Source organism: Populus nigra, chromosome 3 (genome assembly GCF_951802175.1).
Source record: "Populus nigra chromosome 3, ddPopNigr1.1, whole genome shotgun sequence".
Lineage (NCBI taxonomy): Eukaryota > Viridiplantae > Streptophyta > Magnoliopsida > Malpighiales > Salicaceae > Populus > Populus nigra.
Genome location: NC_084854.1, coordinates 6096629 through 6120952, shown reverse-complemented (window position 1 = coordinate 6120952; position 24324 = coordinate 6096629). Strand labels below are relative to the sequence as shown.

The 24324-nt window shown below is 33.3% G+C and overlaps 2 protein-coding genes across 2 annotated transcripts; both read right to left on the bottom strand.

The window, feature by feature from the left end:
- Positions 1–675: 675 nt before the first annotated feature.
- On the bottom strand, positions 676–1727 carry LOC133689165 (uncharacterized). The gene has a single exon (XM_062108944.1). The coding sequence runs from the start codon at positions 1502–1504 to the stop codon at positions 839–841; it is 666 nt and encodes a 221-aa protein (XP_061964928.1). The 5' UTR covers positions 1505–1727; the 3' UTR covers positions 676–838.
- An 18409-nt stretch (positions 1728–20136) lies between these two features.
- Positions 20137–23970, bottom strand: LOC133688136 (protein SMAX1-LIKE 3-like). Its single transcript, XM_062107524.1, has 3 exons — positions 22402–23970; positions 21633–21870; positions 20137–21506 (listed from the first exon to the last, which is right to left on the bottom strand). Exons 1-3 carry the CDS (start codon positions 23592–23594, stop codon positions 20337–20339), a joined length of 2601 nt encoding a protein of 866 aa, XP_061963508.1. The 5' UTR covers positions 23595–23970; the 3' UTR covers positions 20137–20336.
- Between the last annotated feature and the right edge of the window lie 354 nt (positions 23971–24324).

Here is a 24324-nt window from a genome sequence, read left to right as displayed (position 1 = left end):
TTCCCCACATTTTCTCTTCTTATTTCTATTTGTTTTCTAAGAAAGTCAGCATGTTTGAATTTAATTTTCTGTTCGTTTTATTTTGAAAAATAAGATTGTGTAATGGATATCTAAAACCCAAATGAATCAGATTTTACTATGCAAAATTTATATTTATAGAATAATAAGTCAGATATGAATAATTATTTTAGGTTCAAGTTTAAATATAAATATTATCGAAACCACTAGTAAATATTCATTATAATCCTTAAATATTGCCAATAACTAGGCGAAAAGTAATTAATGCAGTCATTAAAAAATCAGTCCACGCACACGCATCATATTATTGCTGTGAACGGTCCTGAAAATTTACTTCTCATCTCTTACTTTGCAGCCCTTTTTAGCACGCCAAAAATTAAATGAGTAGTAAATTGACCACCGCGCTCTCCGCCTCCTTCCAGCAACCTCAATGTTATGTCAGCCTCCTCTCGATCTTGCCACGTCATATCAACTGCAGTCCAAAAAAAGGGCAGTTGAAATTTGTTTTTTTATTTAAAATTTATTTTTTTTATTTTTTTATATGATAATATTAAAAATATTTTTTTAATATATATAACCAAAAATATTTTAAAAAACAAAAGCCATTATCTTCCAAACAACCGATCATCTCCATGTTGAATTTACCTAGTGCGGACGTGGCAAGATCAGAAGCATTTTGTTGACCTCAAAATAAAATATACAAGTAAAAGAGAACAGCTATTTTTCTAAAACAAAATACATGGAGAAACCATTTTATAATAATTACTCCGGCAACCCAATAACCGGCCGGCTCCACTTTTTTTGTGGCTCGAACTACTTTCTAACCATGAATATCTATGCTAGCAAACGACATCGTGTTCTCAACAGAATCACCTAAAACGACACGAGGAGGAGAAGGTGAAGGAGAACAATAATTCTGAGGAGACGCACATGGCGTCCAGAACGGCGTCGTCACATCCTCGACCTCGACATCAACAACCACATCATTAGCAACGGCTATCTCTTCAAAACAAACATCACTGCTGCTCATCTCTCTCTCCTTACTTTCAACAAGAACATTCTCTATAGACGATTCGTCGTTCTCAGTTATCTCCATCTCCTCCCTGTCCTCTTCCTTGATCGTAAACAAAACTCTCGACGGTCCGTACATTCCTTGCAACTTCAACATCTCCTCCACCAACTCATCTTCACCATCGGCAGGAACTGTCGTAACCGCCGTGGAGGCCGCTGGTGGTGTTGTCGAGTCAGGTTCGATGCGAGTCATTTGGCTTTTCCAGCAGAAGAAGTAGAGAAGCTCTTTAGACGGCGTCGTGTAGAGTGATTCGCTGCTACTACTGAACTCCCCATCAGCACCGGAGCTTGTAACACTACGTCGGTGGAATCTTCTCCAGCGCCATAGAACGTAGAGGATCTCGAAGACCAGGGCGGCAAGACAGACCGAGAAGAGAACTGTGAGCACTGTTCCTAGATTGTTTAGAGCATTCATAGTTGACAGCTAGGAACGAAACAACAGCAACAGTAACTGCGCAGCATACTAGATTATGTAATTTATTTTGTTGGATGTGGCTACGTTTTTACGGGTTTAGCCGGTGAGTGTTTGGGAATGAAGAGAGAGGCTAGGGGTTAGAAGGGCATGGTAATGCAAGTTGCCGGTGTTAAGAGTGGATAAAGGTGAGGACTGAGGAGAGGAGGTTTGGTCTTTGGATGTTTAATTACTCTCGAGAGCCTGTTTGTTAATGGGGGTGCAGTCAAGTGTTTTTGATTTTCTGAAATCTTTTTTAAATTAATTCTTTTAAAGTTTTTGAATTAAATGGTAATATTAAAAATAAAAAATATTATTTTAATATATTTTTAAATAAAAAATAATTTTAAAACAACTTTTACAAGGGGAATGAAGATGTAACGATGACGGGGATGTCGAGGGAAGGATAGACGACGGGCGAGACTTGCCTTGAAAAAAAGAAAAGACAAAGAAATTAGTTTTGAATTTAGTTGGGCGGGTGAGAATTCAATTTACCGAAAGTAAGGGGTTAATAATAAACTTTAATTAATTCGTAGCTCCGTGAGAGACGGTGCAAAGGTTCTGCATGCAAGGAGACAAACCGAGACTATGTAATATAGCGGATAGGTTAAGGCACTAGCTTATTTAATATAATTATGGAAATTATACTAGCTTTTTTTTTTTTTTTTTTTTACCGTGGGGTGTCCGGGCCAGCTTGCGCGCACCACGACTATTCCCCACGGCTCACTGGACATCCTGCAAGTCCAGGGGCAGGTTAGGCACCGCGGGGGTGATAGACGTGCACATTGAGGGTCGAACCCGGGACGGGGACGGAACAAGTCACACAATTGACCACAGCAGCTGAGCCCTCAAGTGCATTATTCTACCATTCTTGATGGATGACTTGCGGTATACCGTGGGATCCAAAACTTTTTAGTGTATAAAAGTAATGCTTAAGCCACCATGGTATTTTTTTAAAAAAATAAAGTAAGAAAACATGACACTCAGGTTATTAACTTATTACATCCAATATGATTGAATAATTTAATAGTCAAATTTAAATGGTAGACAATAATAACAAACAAACTGTACAAAAACACTTGATAATAATTAATTAAAACAAATGAGTCACTGGTACCATCATTATTTTTATTATTATTAAAAAAAAATCATATTAAAAATTATAAAATTTTGATACAATGACCTATTATAACACGTTCTAGCAGCTTTTTTAATTTTAAAAATATTAATTAAATGATGAATGACGTTACTATACTTGGTCAAATCAATAATTAAAAAAAAACCCGAGATAAAAAAACCCTAGTACTCTTGATTCTTGTGTTGAATTTTTTTTATTCTAAGAGCTTGAGTGTAAATTTTCTGTATACAAAAAAGAAAATGGCAAAAATACCTCTTCCTAAAAATGTTAGTTTTGTGTTTTTTTTAGAGTTTTTTTTTGCTATATAACTGTTCACCAATATATGGAAAAACAGATAATACTTTCAAACAAGTTTATAATGACTTATATGGTACATGAAAAAATAAAAATACCCTTGATTCAAAAACCCAAAAAAAAACTTTTAGAAAGGGTAAAAGAATCATTACAATGTAATGATAAATAGAAAATTATAAGTGGGGTTACAGTCCATTTGCATTCTGATTTTGTTGGTTTTTTTATGTCTATATAAACTTGTTCTTGTATCGTGATGGGCACTTCAAAACAGCAATTTCTCTTTCATTTTCCTTTCGGAATACAGGTGAACGCTAACTTATGTATCTCTGCTTCATTAAGAGTGTTTGAAAATATAATAATGATTATTTTTTAAAGTGTTTTTTATTTAAAAATATATAAAAATAATATTTTTTATTTTTATTTTTTAAAATATTATTTTTAACATTAACACATCAAATAATCTGAAAACAAAAAAAATAATTAAATTTTGAATATTTAAATATCATGCTGGCTGAGGCCAGGCAAGTGTTGGATCCATCTTAGTGCAACCTGGCAAGACCCAATGCGGACAGCTCGGCTACAGGTTTCGTAGATACAGAAATGGATATGGTCGAGGTTATCCGCCAAGTCAAATTCCAAGCGTTGATTACAATGGCATTTCACTCAACAACATCATTTAAATTTATAATGATACTATTAAGTACAGTGTCTGTATCAGTTGACCAGACTTATAATTAATCAAACAATACTAAAAAAACAAGACTGAAACAACTTTATTTATTTTTTTTTATTTTTTTACAGGTCAAACCAAGGATTGAGAAGCTCATTTGAGTCGCATTTGGATCTGTACAGTTAATTGAGTCACACGAGATCAACTCATATAAGATTTAATTTCAAAATCAAACCAAACAAGGGTTGAGAAAAGAGGGCTCCAGGTTGACTCGACATGTAGAGCTAAGTTTAATAATATTGCTGCAAAACTCTCCATGACAACTCGCAAGGGGCATATTATTTTTATATTTTTCTTAATATATTTGCATCAAAATTATTAAAATATTATTATTTTATTTTCATTTATATTTGCTTTTATAATTATGATAAGATGTTGTCTAAAAAAATATTATGATTGAAAAAAGTTGGATAAAAAGGGTATGCGTTAATAAGGTAAATGAGTTTTAATTAGAGGAATATTTTTTATTTTGATTTCTGTTTTTATAATTATGATAGGATGTTGTCTAAAAAAATATTATGATTGAAAAAAAATGGGATAAAAAGTGTATCTGTTAATGAGGTAAATGAGGTTAATTAAAGGGATATTTTTTTCATTTTGATTTCAAATCGTCAATTTTTTTTGGTGATATTGATTCTAATTGTTTTTTATTAAATAAAGAATATAGAAAAAAAAAATTATATTTGTTTGTGAAAAAAAAACTTAATAAGAAAGGAGGGATTATGTTAGCATATTATTTTGTTTCAATAGATTATAAATGATTAATTTTGTTTAAAAATATAGACATAATTAAAAGAAAAAAAATAAAACTACACCCTTCCTGAACAAGATTAAATATCTTAATTTGTATCTATCTTTCATTTTTTTTAATTTTTTTTATTAATGTTAATAACTGTTTTTTTACATTTATTGATGCATGTAATTATCAAGTTATTTTATTAAACACTTGTTCAATTTTCATTTCATAATTAAAATATTTTTTGATATAAAAAAAATACTAACAGCATCTACAAATATTTTTTGTGTTAAAATTTAATTTTTTTTATTAACGTGAGTGTCCGGGTGAGCTTGCGCGCACCTTGACTAATCCTACGAACCTTGAAGTTAACAACCATGTAAGCCTCCAATAATCATCATATTAGCAACTACAAGGCTTGAACTTGAGACCACAAGGGAGCAAACCCCTTGATCCCAAACTTTTAACATTGGCCACATTAAATTCTTGATTAATTCTTTTTTTTTTTTGGTAACCCGGGGTGTCCAGGTTAGGTTACGTGCACTACAACTAATCTCCAGACCCATTGAACATCCTGCAAGCCCAGTGAGCATTTAAGGCACCGCGGGATTGACAGACGTGCACAGTGAGGCTTGAACCCTGGTGTAGAGGAAAGGAACAAATTCCTTCCACCGCTGGACCACAACCTTAAGTGCAATTCTTAATTAATTCTTGATTTGACAGGTGATAGAGTGCATATAAGTTTACTGGTTATCGACAGGTCATGTAAACATTTAGGTAGTGTTTGATGTTGTGATAGCAGTTACTTTTCAAAGTGCTCTTTACTCGGAAATACATGAAAATAATATTTTTTTAAAATTTATTTTTATTATTAGTACATCAAAATAATTTAAAAATATCAAAAAAAATTAAAAAAAATTAAAATTTTATAAACACAATTTTTATCACAAAAACAAATACCTCCTTGGTGTTTTTCAGGTGATTCGGGATGGGTAGAAGCTGTGTCCAGCAGCATCCCTGCTTAGAATGAGTTCTGCTATGAAATCCATATAAGTCAGGTTGAATTGGGCTTATAAGGTTAAGTCTATCAATTGAAAGGTCAATATTTCAATGTCAACATCTGATAGCCGAAACTACAGAGTCCAAGACTATCTGGGCCTTTAGAAAACAATGCTGGACCTAGATCGTCCGTTATCTCAAGCCTCCATTCTGAGGAGAAAAAGCGTTCGAAGCTGCTTGGATATCAATCGCGTGTTTCAAAAAACCGGGGCGGCGGCGGCGGCTGCAAAGTCTGATATCATTGTGCAATGACAACTCCTTTAAATAACATTGTCTGTGAGACTCAAACCTTAGCACATAATAATCCTCTAGTTTACCCAGGCCAGGGCAGTAATGTGCTGAATCCATAAAACATCCTGAATGGGTCAAACCATACAAAGGTATGTCTGGGACTCCATGGCCCAGGAGCCAAGTAATTCCAAAATAAGTGGCCTTGGGAACTTGGATGATACTTATGCATGCTTTGGTGCACGTTGATCCGCACACATCAATGGTCAGTCGAAACTCTAGCTAGGAACATTGCCTTATGCATAAAAAGCGCTCTCTCAATTTGTCTCTCGAAATAAGAATGATTCATGGAAAACGACCCATCAATCATCAAAAGCATCATCAGCTCCAAAATCGAACATCTCTCACGTTTCTGGTTTATTCCCGTATGCGCCTCTCTCTTTTTGACCGAGTCTTACTACAAAGAGAGACCACAACGTAAAGATTAATACGCACAAACACACTATATAACCAGGTGGTGGTACCTTGCCTCCCTCCCTCCCTCCCTCACTCTATCTTTCCCGTAGATGAATACAGCATGTCATGAAGTACTTCCTCCCACTCTCCTCGGATCCCTCACTCATCACTTTCAAATGATAATTAAATCCGTCCAAAATAGAAAGGAGAGAAAGGAGGTGATGATTCAATTTTGAATAACTGGAATATGTATAAAATTATCTGTCTATAGATTGTAAGCACTTTCAGATCCCAGACTTCCCTTACTTTCATGCAAAAAGAAAATCACTCATAGTATAAGGTTAAAGAAAGAAAAGAAAGAGACAGAAAGAGAAGGCCATAGACAGTGACCTCGTGGAAAAGAACCATTTGTTAGCTCCCCTTTTCTTAAAGACTGCAAAAGGACTTAAGGTGTGTGGAAACTTTGTCTCCATGCCTTTGTTGTCTTTTGTAGATGCAAAACACTTGAATCCTTCTCTCTTGGTGGGTCTTTTGAGGGGAGAGGGCTCTCTTAGCTTGTCTTGCTTGTTCAAAAAACCCACTTGGTATTCGGTGCAAGGAAAGGGGTGCAATCCCATTAATGTTAACTTTCCTATATAATTTAATTTGTTCTGCTGAAGGATCACTTTAATTAAAAGTTGTACAATGTACATTGATTAGAACTGGAAAGAATTCCATGATGTTCTTTCTTTCATGTGCTGTGCTTTGTTTTGCTGTCGAGATGTTGATTGAAGATTCCACGCTTGATTAATTTCTTTTCTTTTAACTCGATCCTCTTCACCACCATGTCAAGGAATTGTTCGGTGATCTAATTGAATTTCTATATTTATACCAAGGTTTAGGCTAAAACACTCTTTAATTACTGTAAAATTATCATGCCCTCAAACTTCTCGGTAGAAAACATTACAGGTAGTATTTAATCCACCCAGAAAAAGAATAAAAAAAGGTAGTGTTTGAATTTTAGCGTGGGCAGAAAAACAAAAAAAGGGATGTGAATTTCAGGTAATAGTACAGACATCTTTAAACGACATCCTTTTAAGTAAAATTAACATAACAATTCTTACTACTACGCACTTCTTCTCAAGAATTCGTATATATGGAGTTCATATCAAGTTATATGAGGCTTCCCAGCCTAATATTATATTCCGATTAGAAAAGATACTAATATTGTTGGGCTTTCGATGATCAAACTCGTTTTCATCACAGGATCCATACTGCTTTGCTAAGACAGCATCTTAGTCTTATAAACTAATTAAAATGCCCTATAATTAGGACATAACTTCCACCGCATGTATAAATATACAGGCTCAAATTCAAGAAAATAAAATAAATTATTTATTAAATGCCCCGCAATTAAAACCAAACATTAATATGGCCTGGCTAATTCCATGCATGATATGCTTAGATCCAGTCCAGGCAACAGCTAGCACTATGGAGCGATGCATGCCTGAGACTTAACCACTTGGTCCGTGGGATTGATCACCTCCAGAACGTTGGAAAATAGCACTACCACTTGTCGAAGCAAAAGCACTAGGCCCATTAAGGAAATATGTTTTAAAATCTCATAAAGAAAGTGATCGCAGATCTGGAAAAGAATCACCATTATTTGTAGAGGAAAAGAATTGAAGATGAAACCCATATCTTAAGAAAGATATATAAAACTATATGATTAGTGTTCAAAAGTTATTTAGGTATTCATATTTATGGTGGGATTGAAAAGGTTTCCAAAGTAAAAGAAACAATGGGTGTTAAAGATGGGGAAAAGAAAAGAAGGGAGGAATAACTCCATTGGCTCAAAGAAAGCACGAAGGTGGTTTACCTTAATGAGTATGTCTCTTATCCCGTAAGGCTCACGACTCAAGTTTCGGCAACTTTAGGACCCTCTAGTGACGTAAACCCCTTTATTATCCCCCTTGTTGAGACAATGCTCGAGGACCTTGAGACTTCGTGCGACAAGGCTCCACTCTGGCTAACCATTAGTTTATGGGCATTGGGCCATAGTCTAAGTGACCTTAGAACAGGGAATTAATTTCATGTGTGTTTCAAATCTCACACGCACAAGAATCCTCGTTCAAAAGGTTTCCTAGTTGGTGCAGTTTCTGGATAAGCTTTCTTTGTTCCTTTTCAATAAAAATCTTTATGAGCAAACTCATTAGTTCGGCTTAGTTCTCATATTCGAGTGCCGCTATTCGTGTTCTGGTGAAATGACATGTATATCAAACATTTTATCAACTATTTTTATCCTTTCTTGCTAATTTGCTGTACTTCAATTGGTTCTGTTCATTTAAAATTAATTAGTACTTCATTATTTCTTTTCTAATTTCTTTTCAGTCTAATTGGTCACTTAGTCATCACTACTTTTTCAATAGTGCTAGACAGCAATAGCATTTCGTTTCCTCTTATACTCTCTCCGCCACAGACATAAACGCTCTTCCACCAACCTCTCACCGTTAGTCTCCACTTTTGGAGCACCATCATTGAGAGGTAAATGAGGGGGAAGCTCTCTCTTTTAACTGAGAGGAAGGTTAATCGTAATGAAAATGGAAACCCGTGAAGACCTCTCCTGCTGGACCTGCGCCCTCACCTCTTTTTTGCTGATGATGTGATGATGATGATGATATATGGCTTGTGATAATGTAATTAATCTAGCAGTTGTTGTATTGATTTCTTGATTGCAAGCTTATCTGTGGACTTGCTGATGTGTTTCTCAACGCTGTTGTTAGCAGCGTGAAACCCACATCCTATAATCGTGGCCTTAATTGAGACACACACACACACACATTGTAGAATCGATCATGGGATTTTCTTTTCTTGTGGATAAAGAAGATAAGAGTCTTTGTGGATCATGCTGAAACTGAAGGGATGAATGGAAAGTGCCACGTATACGTTTCATAACCACATGCAATATTAATCTAATCAAATCAAATCAAGGTTATATTTGGTATGAATTTTATAAATAAATTTAAGTTATTTTTAATTATTTGTTAAAAATAATAATAAATATGCTATGTCAATAGTTTGTTACAAAATCTAGTTAAATCTTTTATTTAAAGAATTAAAAAAAATCTAACTTCTAACTTCTAACTTATAATTTATTTTACGTTGTTTTTTCAAGAAATCACTTTAAATAATTATTATCAAACATACTATATATTAACTTAAATCCAAGTTACTTGTAAAATATAACTTTTGAATGAAACGAACTCTAAACTAGTCTCCTTCTTAATTCTATGTCACCTTTCCACCCATTATAGATACATTGCTCATTGGCTACAAATTAATGCACCCACCTTTTCCATTTACGTTATAATAACGTATCCTATGTGAAAAAGGTGAATGTACAGAAAGTTGAATAGATAAAAGTTAGCCCGGTGAAGAAAGGTTAAATTCTAGCCACAAGGATTGAAAAAAAGAGAGGAGCTTTAATTGCTTTAAAAGGGACACCCACTTTCTGCAATTTATAATTATAAAACCATACATTTTTTCTAAATCATACACACAGACCAGCTATATCTTCCTGCTTTTGAGGGAAAATCAGATTCCATACACTCGCATATCTTTGGTTACATAACCCAGCGTTTCTTGCTGGGTGCATTAACCAGATATATAATTGCTAACAAATCTTAGACAAGGATTATTAAACAAAAGGTTTTCTCTACACACGAACGGAGCGATTTGATTTTTTTGAATCCAATAGAAATATCACTCCATGCTCTGGAAGTGTTTTAAGACCTGAGTTCCTCGTTGATTCCTGATTAATTATAGTGGAATTCTTTGAGAATAATTAGAGTTGAAATTGATAACAAGTCAATATAACCAATAAATTTATCACTACGTACGCTGGACAGATTAACAACATCATTAGTTTTTAAGGGTAATAGCTCAATCTGATTGTACGTGGTTCTCTAATCTATCCTTGCATCCTTATGTCAAGGAACCATCTCAACCTAAAAGCTTAAGCTGTTAGGTGAGGTCCCAGGATATGATTTATATTATTCTCTAACACACCCCCTCAAGTGAAAGCCCTTTGGGCTTGAAACTTGCACAGACCCACTTTACCTTATGCTTAATTTTTATCAAATAAATGGGGATGGTGAGATTCGAACTCGTGACCACTTGGTCATCAAGGCTCTGATACCATGTCAAAGAACCATCTCAACCCAATAGCTTAAGCTGTTAGGTGAGGTTTCAGGATATGATTTATATTATTCTCTAACACCTTAAATATATGTTAGTTTTTACTTTTTAGTCTAAATCATCATAATTATTCATGTAATATTTTAGAAATAAAAAATAATCATATATAAATCATGTTACTAATTCGTGTGGTTGGGCTTAAAAATCTTACCAGAGTGATAAATTAAAAATTTAACATATATTTAAGGATAAAATTGACTCCATTAAAGATTGATTAACAAATTATCTCAACAAATAAAATCATTGATCTTAGTTTTTATTTCACCATGATTAATAAAGCTCCCATATGAATTTATATTGAGAAATTATAACATTAACATAGTCAAATGTTAATATCAATGTTATTACAAAAAACTAATTATAGTATATGATGAACTTGGGATTGTGATAACGAGTAATTCTGGGCAACTAAATGTGGGTCTGCCACAACTAAATGAGGATCTACCCTAGACAGATTACATAGATGGCTTAGTAAATATATTTATGGATCATTAAGATAAGTTTAGATTTAACAGAAGGTCTGGTCGCGCCAAACCAGAATAACAACTTAAAAGGGCTATAACTTTTCAGGATTGCTATTCTGACTGTTGGATCGTTAGATTTTCAAAATCTCACCACAAGACCCCAATTTTGGTAGTTTTTATTATTTTTAGATTTTATGTTTCTTTCTTTTGTAATTTCATATTTTTATTTTGCTTTCTAGTTTAGGTAGAGTTTCTGGTCTACTTAAAGCTTTGTAATTTCATATTTTTATTTTATTTTCTAGTTGAGACAAGATTTCTTGTTTATTTAAAGCTTTGTAAACCTCTTGGAGAGTTATTATTCTAGAGAAAATAAAACCTGCGAATTTCAAATTTATATTTGCAATAATTTTCGCTCATTAAAATTTTCATGTTTTTTCTTTAATTTTTATTGTCTTTAGCTTCTGCTCGCATCAATATACCTCGGATAATATATCAGTATTAAGAGTACAATACACATTACAGTACTAGCCAATCAAGCTGTTTCAATATGAATCTAGTCATAATGCACAAGATATATTCTATAACTTTCTATATTCTTAACAAGAGTAACGAATGTTGCCACCACGTTAAACACAAACAAAAAAACAAAAATATTTGGTAGGAAAGTAAGGAGAAAAAGAAGAAGTCTAAGATGGTGGCTTCTTCCTTTAAGAAATCAAAGAAAAGTGCATAAAGAGATAAATGAAAAGAAGAAGAGAATATTAATATAAATAAGTTGGATTTAGTTCAAAAGAAGAGCGATGAGAGTTTGCAACTCATCAAACCCACTTTTGTCCTCCAAAAGAATGCATCTGTTCCCAAAACCCTTAATCTTTGCTAAAGCAAGAAGCGACAAATTCCCTTCTTATGCTTAGGAGTTTTGATTTAAAGTTGTCAAGATAATGATCTTTTTGTGATTCTAAAGTAGCAATATCTTTATGGTTTAAAGAAGAGATGCTTATCTATGTTATTTATTTATTTATTATTATTATTCTCAATCCTTTATTTTTCTACTTTCACTTTAATTCATTTATTTTGAACCCTCATACCGTAACTTTTCTATGCTTTCCAAAGATGATGAGAATGTTTGGTTACGAAAATCGAAGTAAGTAAAGTTATTTTCTTTTCTTACAAAACGCATCACAAAGCATGAAAAGTTGTGCTCTTTCGATATTTCTTAGCGAAGATTTTGCTTTTTCCTTCTAAAGCAGAAAAAAGTTGCTTCTCCTTTGCACAACCCTTACGTTATGGATCATACTCTTAACCTTACTTTATGCATTCCTAACGTTCCTGATGGCATTCTATAAACCATAATCAAACTATGTTTTTTTTTTTTTTTGAGGTTTCCAACCCCTTTTTTTTTTAAATCATAGTTCGATTATGGTTTATAGAATGCCATCAGGAAATTATTATAATTAGACATTTAAGCATGTATAGTCTAATGATTTTAATTTGTTTAATAAGGTAGAATATTTTCTTGCTTATCACATGTCGGTATTGAAAAGGAAAGAAAACGGTACAGAAAGAAGAAATTAAGCTTCCATTTAAATAAATATTCAGTTTAGAAATTTGAATTTAGGAGAAATCTTAGAGTACTCTAAAAGTTATTACCAACACGGAGAGAGAGAGAGAGAGAAAAATTAGCCTAGGTTAAAATATTTTTATTTTTTATATGTTTAGATATGATTTTATATTTCATTTTCTTATCGTTCTCTTTTTTCGAAATGAGAATGTAAAACAAGAATTGATAATTAATTTTGCAATGCTCTAGAACTTTTGCAGAATTTAGCATTTGGGGATTTAATTGAAGCTTTTGCCCAATCAATGGGGAGACTATTAGTAACATTATGTATACGATAAGTTCTTTTTTTCAAAGAGATGATATGAAAAAATTCAAAGAAATGATTTAATTAATTATTAGCCAACTTAATCACACTCTACTTTGAGTCAAATCAAAAATTAATTTTTAACTAAAAATACAATAAAATATACAAGTGTTGTTACTTTTTTTAATTAAAAAAATTATTTGTGAACTCAGAATTTGATGGGTGTGTTTAATAAAATAAATCGATAATTTTATGCTGAAAAAAATATTAAAAAGAGATGACGATAACCAAAGACTAAATAAAAAAACTGAGAGATAAACACATATTAAAAGACCTGATCTTATACCGCAAGGCGCCATTCGATTCTTTTATTCAATTATATTTCAATTTTTTTTTAAAAAAGTAATAATTTTAATTTTTTTAAAATAAATTAATTTAGAAAATTATAAGAGCAAGTTTAAATAGAAAAAAAATATTTTATGATTATTTTAACACAAATGTATTAAAAAAATAAGAATAATACACAGTTCGCGCATTGATGCAGGAAACATTTTGGCTGTGTTATTAAATTTGGTTTGGCCTAGCGGGTCTACGTAGAGATCCTTTGACGTAGCCCCTTGCTAGACCCGACTTTAAAATTAAATCAGGTTGTATTTGACATGATGTGACCCGGTTGACATGGTGAGACCAATTATAACACGGTGTGACTTAAAAAAATAATTCAAGATGGCATTGTTTGAATTTTAAAAAAAATAATATTGAGAAGATAGTGTTTTGGATCGATATGAGTTAACCCGTCAAATTCACTATCCAAGACATAAATTTTGTTATGTTTAATAACTTTGTTTATTAGAATCTATTTTTATTTAATTAAATGATAAAAAACAAACACAAGCAAGAAAACAACCAAAAAATATTTAAAGAAAAAAATCATAAAGGATTGTATAGAAATAGTGGTTGCTAATATTGTAAGAAATGCTAAAATATTATTCGAAAACAAAGTAAAAATTAAACTACATTTAATAAAATATTATAACAAATATATTTTAAATTAATTTATTGTAATGAATTTCAATTAAAACTAAAAACTTGCCGGGTCGGGCCCTTGCACAACCCTATTTCAAATTAAATTGGTTTGGAACTGACTTGATGTGTTCAACATGGCAGGTCCAAACACTGCCCAATTAATCTGGTTAAAATCTTATTTGACTTTAAACAATATTTTCGAGATGATGTCTTTATATTTGTTTTTCAAATATTGGCGCTACAATGTTTCGTATTGACCCGGGTTAACCCACCTATCCATGACTTGAGTCATGAACTCGGTTAGGTTTAATGACTTTAATTTTTAGAATTTTTTTATTTAATCATACGATAATAAAAATAGACATGTACATGAAAGTGTCAGAATAAAACATTAAAAACATAATGAAGAACTATACAAAAAGAACACTTGCTATTGCTATAAAAAAGTATGCTATAATCTTATTAAAAAATTAAAAATTAAATGGTATTTAATAAATTAATATCCTAAATTTATTTTTAATTAGTTTTATTTTGAATGAAATTCAATTAAAATTGCAGGAACAAATAAAAAAATGAAAGCCAAAAGAGGCAAGACATTTAGGCTTGGATGGGCCAATATGCGTGGTTTATAAAAAGAAGGCTAGACTTGCACGAGCTTGCAAGGCAAGGCTACGCCTATATGCTTTACTCTCCTATTTTTTTTTTTGAATTGGTGGATGACGCATCATTTGCTAGTGTGACTCTGGCCATCTTAGGTCGTTGGAAAGCCAACATAAATTGATTCGGATAATTTTTTTTCTACCTGAAAACACCTCATAAACCTTAATAAACTTGTATATAACCTTAAACTAACCTTTGATTGGTCAAAAAACTAAGAAATCACCTTAATTAAAAAAAATCCTAATCTCCAATCTATTTTTCTTTTTTGACAAGATGACGGGTAAAAAAATCTCAATGGAACTCCTGTCATCAAATGAAACCCATTTATACCAAGAATGATTTTGTTTTTGCTAGAATGTGTTCAACCAACCACTTTCTCTCCTTGCCTCTATTTTTTAGTGACTCTTTCTTAGCTCCCAAACATAAGGACTAAAATGTGAATAAAATGAAATTTTGGACCAAAACATAAAATGTTAAAATTAAAGGACCAAAAGATAAGTCAACGAAGAATAAGTGGATAAAAGTGCAATTTTTTTTTAATTCTAGAAAACCCATGCAATTTTTTTTGTTTTCATTTCTATTCATGATTCCATTATCAGAAACTGAATACTCAACAACCCTTATCTCGGCTTGCTTAGAACCTTGACCTCCCATTTTGTGTGGTTTTCTTCTCTTAAGTGAGGGTGCTTTGCGTGTAAGAATCTTAACTTTCTTTCTTTGAGATTTCCTGCTTTTGAATTCTAGATTATATAGTTCACTCAGATCAGCAATGAGGGTGATGAAATTAGTAAAAGATGGCCCAATGTTTGAGTTAACACTTGTTAACTGACCCATACTGGAAGTCTTCTACTGTTTTTTCCAGCCTATCTTATTCAATTCTCCATTATTGTAGCCTTTCTTTAGGTCCAGCCCATCTCCCTCAATAAAGTAAGCTACTTATGACATATCTACATCTCTACAAGCAGTTGTAGCCACCTCATCATAGTCATAAAGCACCATGGCCAAGTGGTTACCGGTATGGTACATAAGCTCACTAGATAAAACTGCATATCTGTATAATTTCATAATTTCTGGAAACAAGTACAAAGGTGGTATGACTGGATTGAAGCATCTTTTAATCTGATTTTGGCTGCCCAATGCACAATTAAAATTGGATTAAAACTTAACATTTTGTCTTGTAGTCCTGGGGCTTGATGTTGCAAAATCAGTTTTTGGAAAACCTTTTTCTTCTTCATCATCAGAGAACACAAATTCTGTGTAGAATAAGACATCCATAAATTGTTTTACTGCTGTAAGGGAAGGGATGAACTCACCCTTTATCTCTTTCAATATGACCTCAACTTGTATTCCATCAAGCTTAAGAATAACTTGGTCATACAAAGGTTCCAACTTTATGGTGCTAATAAGAACCATAATACCAGATGTAGATCCCTGGCTAACACATATTGTGTCATAGCTAAAAATATTGCACAAGCCTTCTAAAAGAATATCGAAATAGTTTCTATTCCAACCTTCCATTAGTAAACCAAAGATGGCTATCCAAGCAAATCTATCATAAACTTTAATCCTTCCTTCCCAATGCCTGAGGTTATTGAATGGTGATTTCAAAAAAGACCCCTCATTCTCTTGTTCTTTCTTCAAAGCTATCTGGTCCACAAAGGTAATAATCGTCTAACTGGCCCTTAAAAATCTAAAGCTCACAGCTTTATCAGCTGATTTTAAGATCGATGCCTCTAGAGTTGCTACATCTACATTTGACAAAATATTTCTTACCAAACTCTGATATAACCATTCTTTATCCTCATCTGTGGAGTCATACTATACCATTCTCCTTTTCTTAGTGGCTATTTAGGATTTTGTGGTTGTGAGTACCTTAGTAAATGATCTATCATCTCTCAATAAGAACTTAGGTTATGAGATGTGACAGGCTTGTGTATGGGTTTTAGGGCTAGAGAAAAAGGTTTGAAAGGATAGTGTTTAGCTAGATTCACCCTCATCTTATAAGTGTCAAACCAGATGTTACTAGCTTCGTCACAAAGATCAGAAACATATAAAGGGGATATGATGACACAAAACCAAAGCGTCTTTCATAAACAGTTTTTCTCTTGGATACAAAGAGTTTGGTAACTTGGCCAAGCTTAAAGAAGGCCTTTTTCAGATCTTGATATTCCACCCATGAAGGAAATCTCTTAAAGAACAACTTAGCATGGTTTGGATTGATGGGGGTGGTGGTAAAAGGTGTGGGGCCAAGGTTTTTAGGGGTAGATGCAGAGGATGTAACAAGAGGAGCGAGAGGGTTGTGTGTATAGATAACAGGGTGATCTGAAGATTTGGGAAGAGGTAAGGTTGTTGTGGGGATGGTGGTTTCTGAAAAGTGTTTAGGGGTCATCTTGCTTCCTTTTGGAATGCTCCTCTATAGTTTTCATTATTGCCTTATTGGAATCCTAATAAGCTTGCAGTAGCTGGAATGGAATTTGCATCCTAGATCAACCTATATAAAGATTGATCTATTGAGTTGTTTAATTGTTTTAATGATGGTATAAGAATTCAATTATGTATTTCTTTCACCTAAACCCTTTTTTTAAGCAAGTGATTTAACTCATAGTGTTTTTTTATAAATAAAATTAAGAGTAGTTCAGAATTTAAATTAAATATTTAGAAAAATGTATTTACACAAACTAAACCCTTTTTGATTAGGTATGTTTGAGCGGGTTGGTCTAAGTCTAGCATGTATAAATATCCCCTTAACTATGAATTGTTTAGATTTACACTATTTGATTTTAAAAAAAAAATTATTACAAAACAAGCTTAAATTTTCATCGTGTATGTGAGTACATTATGGATTTTCACAACAAAATGATCATTTTGTCATTTTCAAACAAAATCCATTAACTTGCTTTATAGGTAATATGGTCTTTTTTTCATGGTTCATTGATCATTGTTAAATTGATTAGGGATAAATTGGACTTCATATCTTTTTTTTTCATAGCAAAATAAATAACTTATTTAGCCTTAAACAAAAATATATAAAACTTCCTTCTAGAGATTTTTAGTATTTTTCTTATTCTAAGCCAAATAAAACCACTTAATTACCCTTTGGATTCATAAAAAATTTAAACGGACATCTATGGGCTTTTTCATCTTTTCCATAAGTTTTTTTTTGTTATAATCATGTTGATTTGGGGGGGGGGGGATTTGATATTTTCTCAAATATAAATATTATTTTAACAAAAAGATGGTTGACAAGTACAAGGCACGTGTTAGTAGGTAAGGGTCATTTGTGCCTTTAGGGCTGCACATGCGGCTTCCTACCGATTAAAACCTTTTAACCACCATGTCATCTAAAGGGTAGAATGTCACCATATCTAATGGGGTGGCGCGTGTGGCTATATGAATGATAATTTGGCAACGATGAAATTTTTTTTCTCCTTTTTTTTCCCTCCTCATCTCGGGATTCGTGTTGGTCTAACTAAAATAAAAGGTTGTCCTCCCATTTGTTTTTATTTTATTTGTGGTCCTCATTCTTTTTATTGCTCTTTATTTGTTTTTAATCCCTTTTTTTATTATTGTTTTCAATATCATCCATTACCATTTGGTTTCATTTGATTTTTATATCAAATATGATCCTCATTATTTTTTATTGCTATTTTTTTCCTTTTTATATATTATTTTCTTAATTGAATTTATTTTTTAAATTTCATCCCTCATCATTTTAATTCATTTTATTTTTATGTCAAACTTGGTCTTTATTTTTTTCATTTTGCTTTGGATCCTTTTTTAAAATTGTTTTTTTTTTAATTTCATTTCTCAACAATAGATTAGTTGAGAATTAGGCTTCATAGTTTTTCTTTAGTGTGGTGATCCCGGTCTCATGACCCAAGTAATAATGGGTATGAAATGTTAACCCGAATTGATATTGATTTCTTTTTTTTCTCTTGTTTATTAACACCATTTTTTTTAAAAAAATTCATCCTTTAATATTGGATTCATTAAAAATTGAGCTTCTTTATTTTTTTTTTCTATGAGGAAAACTCATCTTCAGAACCCGAATTGTGGATTTTTCATGTTCACTTGAATTGGGTTAGGCTTTTCAATCATTTTGTTTTTGTTTTTGTGTCAACTTTTTTCCTTATTTTTTTTTGTTGCTTTGGATATGCTTTTTAGATTGATTTTCTTTTTCCAATCTTATTATTTAACATTAGATTGTCAAGAATTAGATTTCGTGATTTGTTTTGATCCAGTGATCTCAGTTTCATAACCCACATCATGTGTATGAAATGTTACTTTGAATTGTTTTTGGTCTTTGTTTTACACTGATTATTTTTTCGATTTTATCCTTTAAAACTAGATGATTTATAAAAGATTCAACTTTTTTTCATTTTTTTCATTTTGCTTATTATGAGGATAGTTCGGCCTCATTATTCGTGTTGTGGGTTTATCATTCCAACTTAGATTGACTTATGGATTTTATATCATTTTATTTTTATGTCAAATTTAATCTTTATTTTTTTAATTGATTTTTTTCATCCTTTAAGTTTGAATTATTGAGACTTAGGTTTCGTAATTTTTTTTTCTATGTAGTGATTTTGGTCTCATGACCCAGGTTAAAGGTATAAAATATTAACCTGGATTGAGATTGGTACATTTACTGTAATTACTTTTTTTATATATAAAATAACTAAATTATATCATCTTACTGGACCCATGACTCAAATCACAGAATTCTTTTTATGTTTTAAAACATACCAGTAGTGCTTAAACATTTTTTTTTAAGTTAAAAAAAATCAATTCAACTTGAGGCGAAACATGAACCACCTATCTAACAGCTAAACTATAAGGTGTTTGGATTTTCATCCCTTCTATTAAGTTCTATACAGATGAACCGCAAGTAATTGGAACATCTAGTGATCTCACTATGTGTTTTCTACGTAGAAACCATCTTTTCATCCATATACAGTACCTTCAATATCCTAGAACTTTTGGTACGAAGAAATGATTCCCAGTTCAAGTGGTAGTCAGAAACTATACTAGTTGGAAGCATCCAATAATCTACTGCCATTTTTAGATTAAGAGCAGTTTGATTAATTCAAGGAACAACAAAGGCACAGGCCCTGGTTCCCCACCCACAAAAGCCTTAGCGGATTTACTAGGAAAGGTGTTATTGTTTGATTCTCTATGATTTGCAAATTAGATTAATCATGATGGGATGGCTTAGCACGGTGCTATCTCAAGTGAGAAGCCACTTTCATTGTCCCATTAATCATGAACAATATAATAGATGCAGACAATCATGGTGGGATAATTGGCTGGGTATACCTGAATGTTTTTATATATATGCTCATTAACTATTAGTTAAAGGAAGGCCAATGATCAGTGGCAGCTATGTTTAATTGATAATGTTCTTCCTTTTTCTTATTGGCGCATATAATGATGAAGTTATTGTGCTGTACCAACCCTTCACTTGGTTAAATGAAAACATAATTAACGTAATTTGCTATGGAATCACTTCAATTTTTCAAAGGGGAATTGAATGCCTCTAGACTTATGAAATAAATTTCGCTTGGATCTTAGACATCGCACCAAACTAAAATTGAACATATTCATATGAATTGCGATGTGCAATTATGTTTGAATATATAATTAATTAGTTATCTAGCTTCTTGGTGTAAATGAAGCATTTAATTCAAAAATTTAAGCCGTGTGCTTCTGAAAAGGAGGAAAACGATATGTATTGAAATAGGAATATTTTCTGGTCAAGAAGTATGAAAGGAGGATAATGTACATTGTGATTTTACATAATCTCCCTAAGAACTCTACGAGAAGCTAAAAACTTATCAAACAACAATAAATAGAAAATAAAAATAAGAACTGATATTACATGATTGATTTTTTATTTTCTATCCATCAAAACTCTTGAATTTTGAATATAATCCGTCTATCGACGGATTCAAGGAGGCCAATGTCATCAATCGATTGATCTTCCAATATGTTGTCATCGTCAACGGAAATATTCAAATCCAGGGATATGCATGGGGTTGTGTCCTCCATTAATGCAGCACCGGAACCAGCAATATTGTTTTCTTCTTCATAAGACCCATCTGTTCTCTGCTTGATTGGAGGAGAGCAGGCTCTAGATCTTGAGCTGAAGCTTTCACAGCTCAAAATGATGATAGCATCACTAAGGCCAACTTCTTGACCATTGGAATTGGTTATTCTTCCACTTTCAATAGCTCTTTTAAAACCAATTTGAGAGCAATAATCTGCTTGCTCAACGTCTTCCACTAAGAAAACTCTACGTGGATTGTTTGATGCTGCCTCAGAAAATCTCTCGATATAGCTGCAATTTTGTTCATCTCTTGATCTTTTATTTCTACAATCTTCGGTCGAGTCTGCTCTTGTAGAAGAAAAACTGCTTAAAGAAATTGAAATGAAGCTGTCATTGGAGCCAAAAACTACCCTGGCCAATTCTTTAGCTATCTTCTCTTTAGCTTCCACATCAACTCCTTGAAAAAACAACCAAGTTTCTTCTTTGGATTCACTGTTTTTCATCTTCCCCTTTCTTCTTATCATGCCAGACCGGCATTGCAAGATAGTGCTTGCTATTTCAGGGATTATATCTCTCTGCCATGGCACTTTTTTCTCCAATGCAATGGATAGGATTTTCAAGTTCTCAGCATTTAGCTCCTTGAACTTGTGGAGATACACCACTTCCATGACATCACTTGATGAAGTTGAGTTTGGAGTAGAATTAGGATTTGATGAAAATGGTAATTGTTTGGTATGATCTTTATGTTCTGGAATGTACATTCTCAAACTTGGTTCATTAATGCTACACTTGTTGAGAGTCCCTGTACCAAGCCAGAAAGGGTGGTCCCTCAATGACTGCTTGGGTTCAACTATGGGCCACTCAATGTGGGTTTGTTGAAAAATAGGGTATTGCTGGTCATATGAAGTAGAAGAAGAAGGTGATACAGAAGAAAATGTGAGGGTTTTCTCAGAAAAGTAGTGTTGTCGGTGGATTGAACTGCAAAATGAGTTCCATTTTCTGCAAAGATCTTTGATTGACATAGAGTTCTGGAAAAGAGAAACCGAGAAATTAGAGAACTGTCATCGCTCAAGACGTAAGCTTCGAGCTTCTGACTACGAGTATACAATTTTGAATTATTGAAGAATCAAATGCGATTAACTAGTTATAATTACCTGATTATCACTATTTTGTAAGTTTTTCTCATTTTTGCATTGTTGAAGCCATGCAGGAAGGCCAGAAGTTGTGGAATCACTGTCACAGGTGCTAGTTGGTAAGCTTCGAGCTTCTGACTCAAACTTGGCTGAACAATCAGCACAGCAAGTGAGCTGTTTATCTTCCCCACCTTCATGTATAATCCAGCTGCTAGACCCATTTCCAGCTCTGTTGCTTGTGGACTGACATCGTAGATCACTGAAAAATAAAAAAAGAAGGTAAATGAGGATGTTATTAGACTTTGTTGATCATTTATAGAAAAAGGTAAATGATGAAGTTGATGAAGCTACAATTGATATTTTTCACTGCTTTGAAACTCCTTGGATTTTTAAAAGTGTAACTTGTATGGTACTGCCCATTAATAAAAGCTAAAAGACAAAAAAAAAAGAAGAAAAAAAAGAAGCCTAAATACCTCTCCTTCCTTTCTCGTTGCCAAAGAAAAAAGTGATGAATTTTTGACATTTTAGCATATTATAAATCACATTAAAACTCTGCGTATATAGCTTTTCTTTCCCCTAACTTGAATTTTGAGTTTCCAAAAGAGAAGGAAAATGGAGTAGGAAATTCATTTCTTTTCACTGGTCCGACATCTATTTCTTTTTTCTTTTCTAAAAGCAGTTTGAAAAAGAAAACTCATTTACTTAGTTCAGAAGAAATTCAAATAATAGAAAGCAAGAATATAGACCCCGATAATGCATACAATTACATGCAACTTTAGCAACTGTTTACCTGTCACTGATGAGACTCAAGCGCAAGCTGCCTGCAGGAATTGTAAGTGGATGGAGGCCCAACACAGTACCTCCTGATGGATGGCCTGAATTACACTTCATGTAAGTTTGGAAAGTGGCAATCCCCATAAGCCAAAATCTTCCATTAATATTCTCTCCAATTCCACAAGCTAATTTGCCAAGCTCTATGATCATGTATTCCATTGGACAGAAAAAGCACCTTCCTTGCTCACTTGATGAACTACTAGCCCTATTCTCAATAGCCCATTTGAGATCTCCCAAATTCAAAACAACTCCTTTGCCCATGTAGCTTCTCACATGGATTTTAAGCTCTTCAAGTTTATGTTCTACCTCTACCCTAGAGAAATGGCCAAAAGAAGAAACTGGGATTGTTAAAAACTTCACTTCCCTCAAAGCCTCAGGAACATCTCCCTTTTGAATCTTATCAATGACTCCTTTCACCACAACTTCTATACTGGCCAGAGACTCTCCAACAATAACAAAACTTCTCCTCCTTTTGTTCACTAAATTCTCTATGACACACATCACATCTTCGTTTTTAATTGGATCTAAAACTGTTGCTTTTGCTCTAACTTGACTTGAAGTTGGAGACTGTGAAAGGACCAAACCATTGCTTTCCTTGGACTTGCTACTCACAGATGGAGCACTTTGTGAACATATTTCTAAAGAAACAGCTTGCTCAACATTGCTTTTCACTTGAGTACTAGAGAAACCAGCTTCTCTCATGACTCTACTAACACTAGGATCGTCTAAAATGGATATTATGAGCTGCTCTAACTCTATTTTCACTGCAAGGAGTGGCTGCTGCTGGTTTTCAATAGAGCCACGCCGTTGGTGAGCCTGAGCGCGCTTAAAAGCTGCTACCAAGGCATTAGAGATTGAAGGGAACTGCTGAGAGTGAGTACCTAATATGGGGCTTGAAGTTGAAGCTGGGAGCCGATTAAGCGCGACGTTGAAGCAAAGCTCCAGGGCTTTGCACTGAAGAGGATGAGAGTGTGACTGAAGGCAAGCTGTTCTAAATAGGCCAGTGGAGGCAGAAAGCATGGTGTTAGCAACATGGAGAGGAGTGACTTGGGCATGGCCTCGCCTTCTAGCAAGGGTTACTGCTTGTTTAATAACACTTGCTGCGTCTGCCGTCAGAGCTTGTTGCACTGTACAACCTCCTGCTCTCATCTTCTATCCCAGGTTCTTGTTATGATCCACAAATAAAATATGAAACCGAAAGAAGTTTAAGAATAGAGTGAGATCAAGAAAGGTTTATTGGCCAGGGATTCTAGTATCATCTGCTTTGTATGATCTGAGCTAATTCTTTAGGAAATTAAAACTCATCAATTAAGAAGGAAAGAGATATATTTGAATGGTTTGTGCAGGTTTAAGAGTTCTTTTTTTCTTTTAGGGTTTGGCAGAGAGGGTGTGATCATATATATTTGCATCTATTTCTAGTATGCAAGTAATTAATTCCTATGGAAGATGTTGGTCGACTAGCTGGAGAGATATAGAGGGGGAGTGTGTGAAATATATTGAAATTGAGGTATGCTTTTCTTGTAGGTGAGGTAAAATTTAGGGTCCAAAGTCGATTTTGTAGTGGAAAGTGGAATGCATGTGCTGACAAGCAGGACAAATGCACCAGTATCAAAGGCAACTCAGCTTTTGCCCTATGTACACCTCTCTCTTTCTTTCTCTAGATCTCTCAAATTTGATAAAGATATGGTTTCGCTAAGTGGGTCTCTCTCTTTTATGCAACCATTAAATAACAAATTAGTTAAGCCATTAACCAAAAATCAACAGCCATATACCACCCGTAGCCAACAAATTAATCTCACCTTTGAGCACATATATTATATATAGTAACTCATTTACCCATATGATGAAAGCAACATATCAATAAATGAAAGCCTACATT

Excerpts from the sequence above, each read along its gene's own strand:
- LOC133689165 (XM_062108944.1), bottom strand. The coding sequence starts at position 1,504 with ATGAATGCTCTAAACAATCTAGGAACAGTGCTCACAGTTCTCTTCTCG.
- LOC133688136 (XM_062107524.1), bottom strand. The coding sequence starts at position 23,594 with ATGAGAGCAGGAGGTTGTACAGTGCAACAAGCTCTGACGGCAGACGCA. Across the intron at positions 21,871-22,401 it reads TTGAGTCTCATCAGTGACAG|TGATCTACGATGTCAGTCCA; the intron begins GTAAACAGTTGC and ends TTTATTTTTCAG. Across the intron at positions 21,507-21,632 it reads TACAAAATAGTGATAATCAG|AACTCTATGTCAATCAAAGA; the intron begins GTAATTATAACT and ends TCTCTTTTCCAG.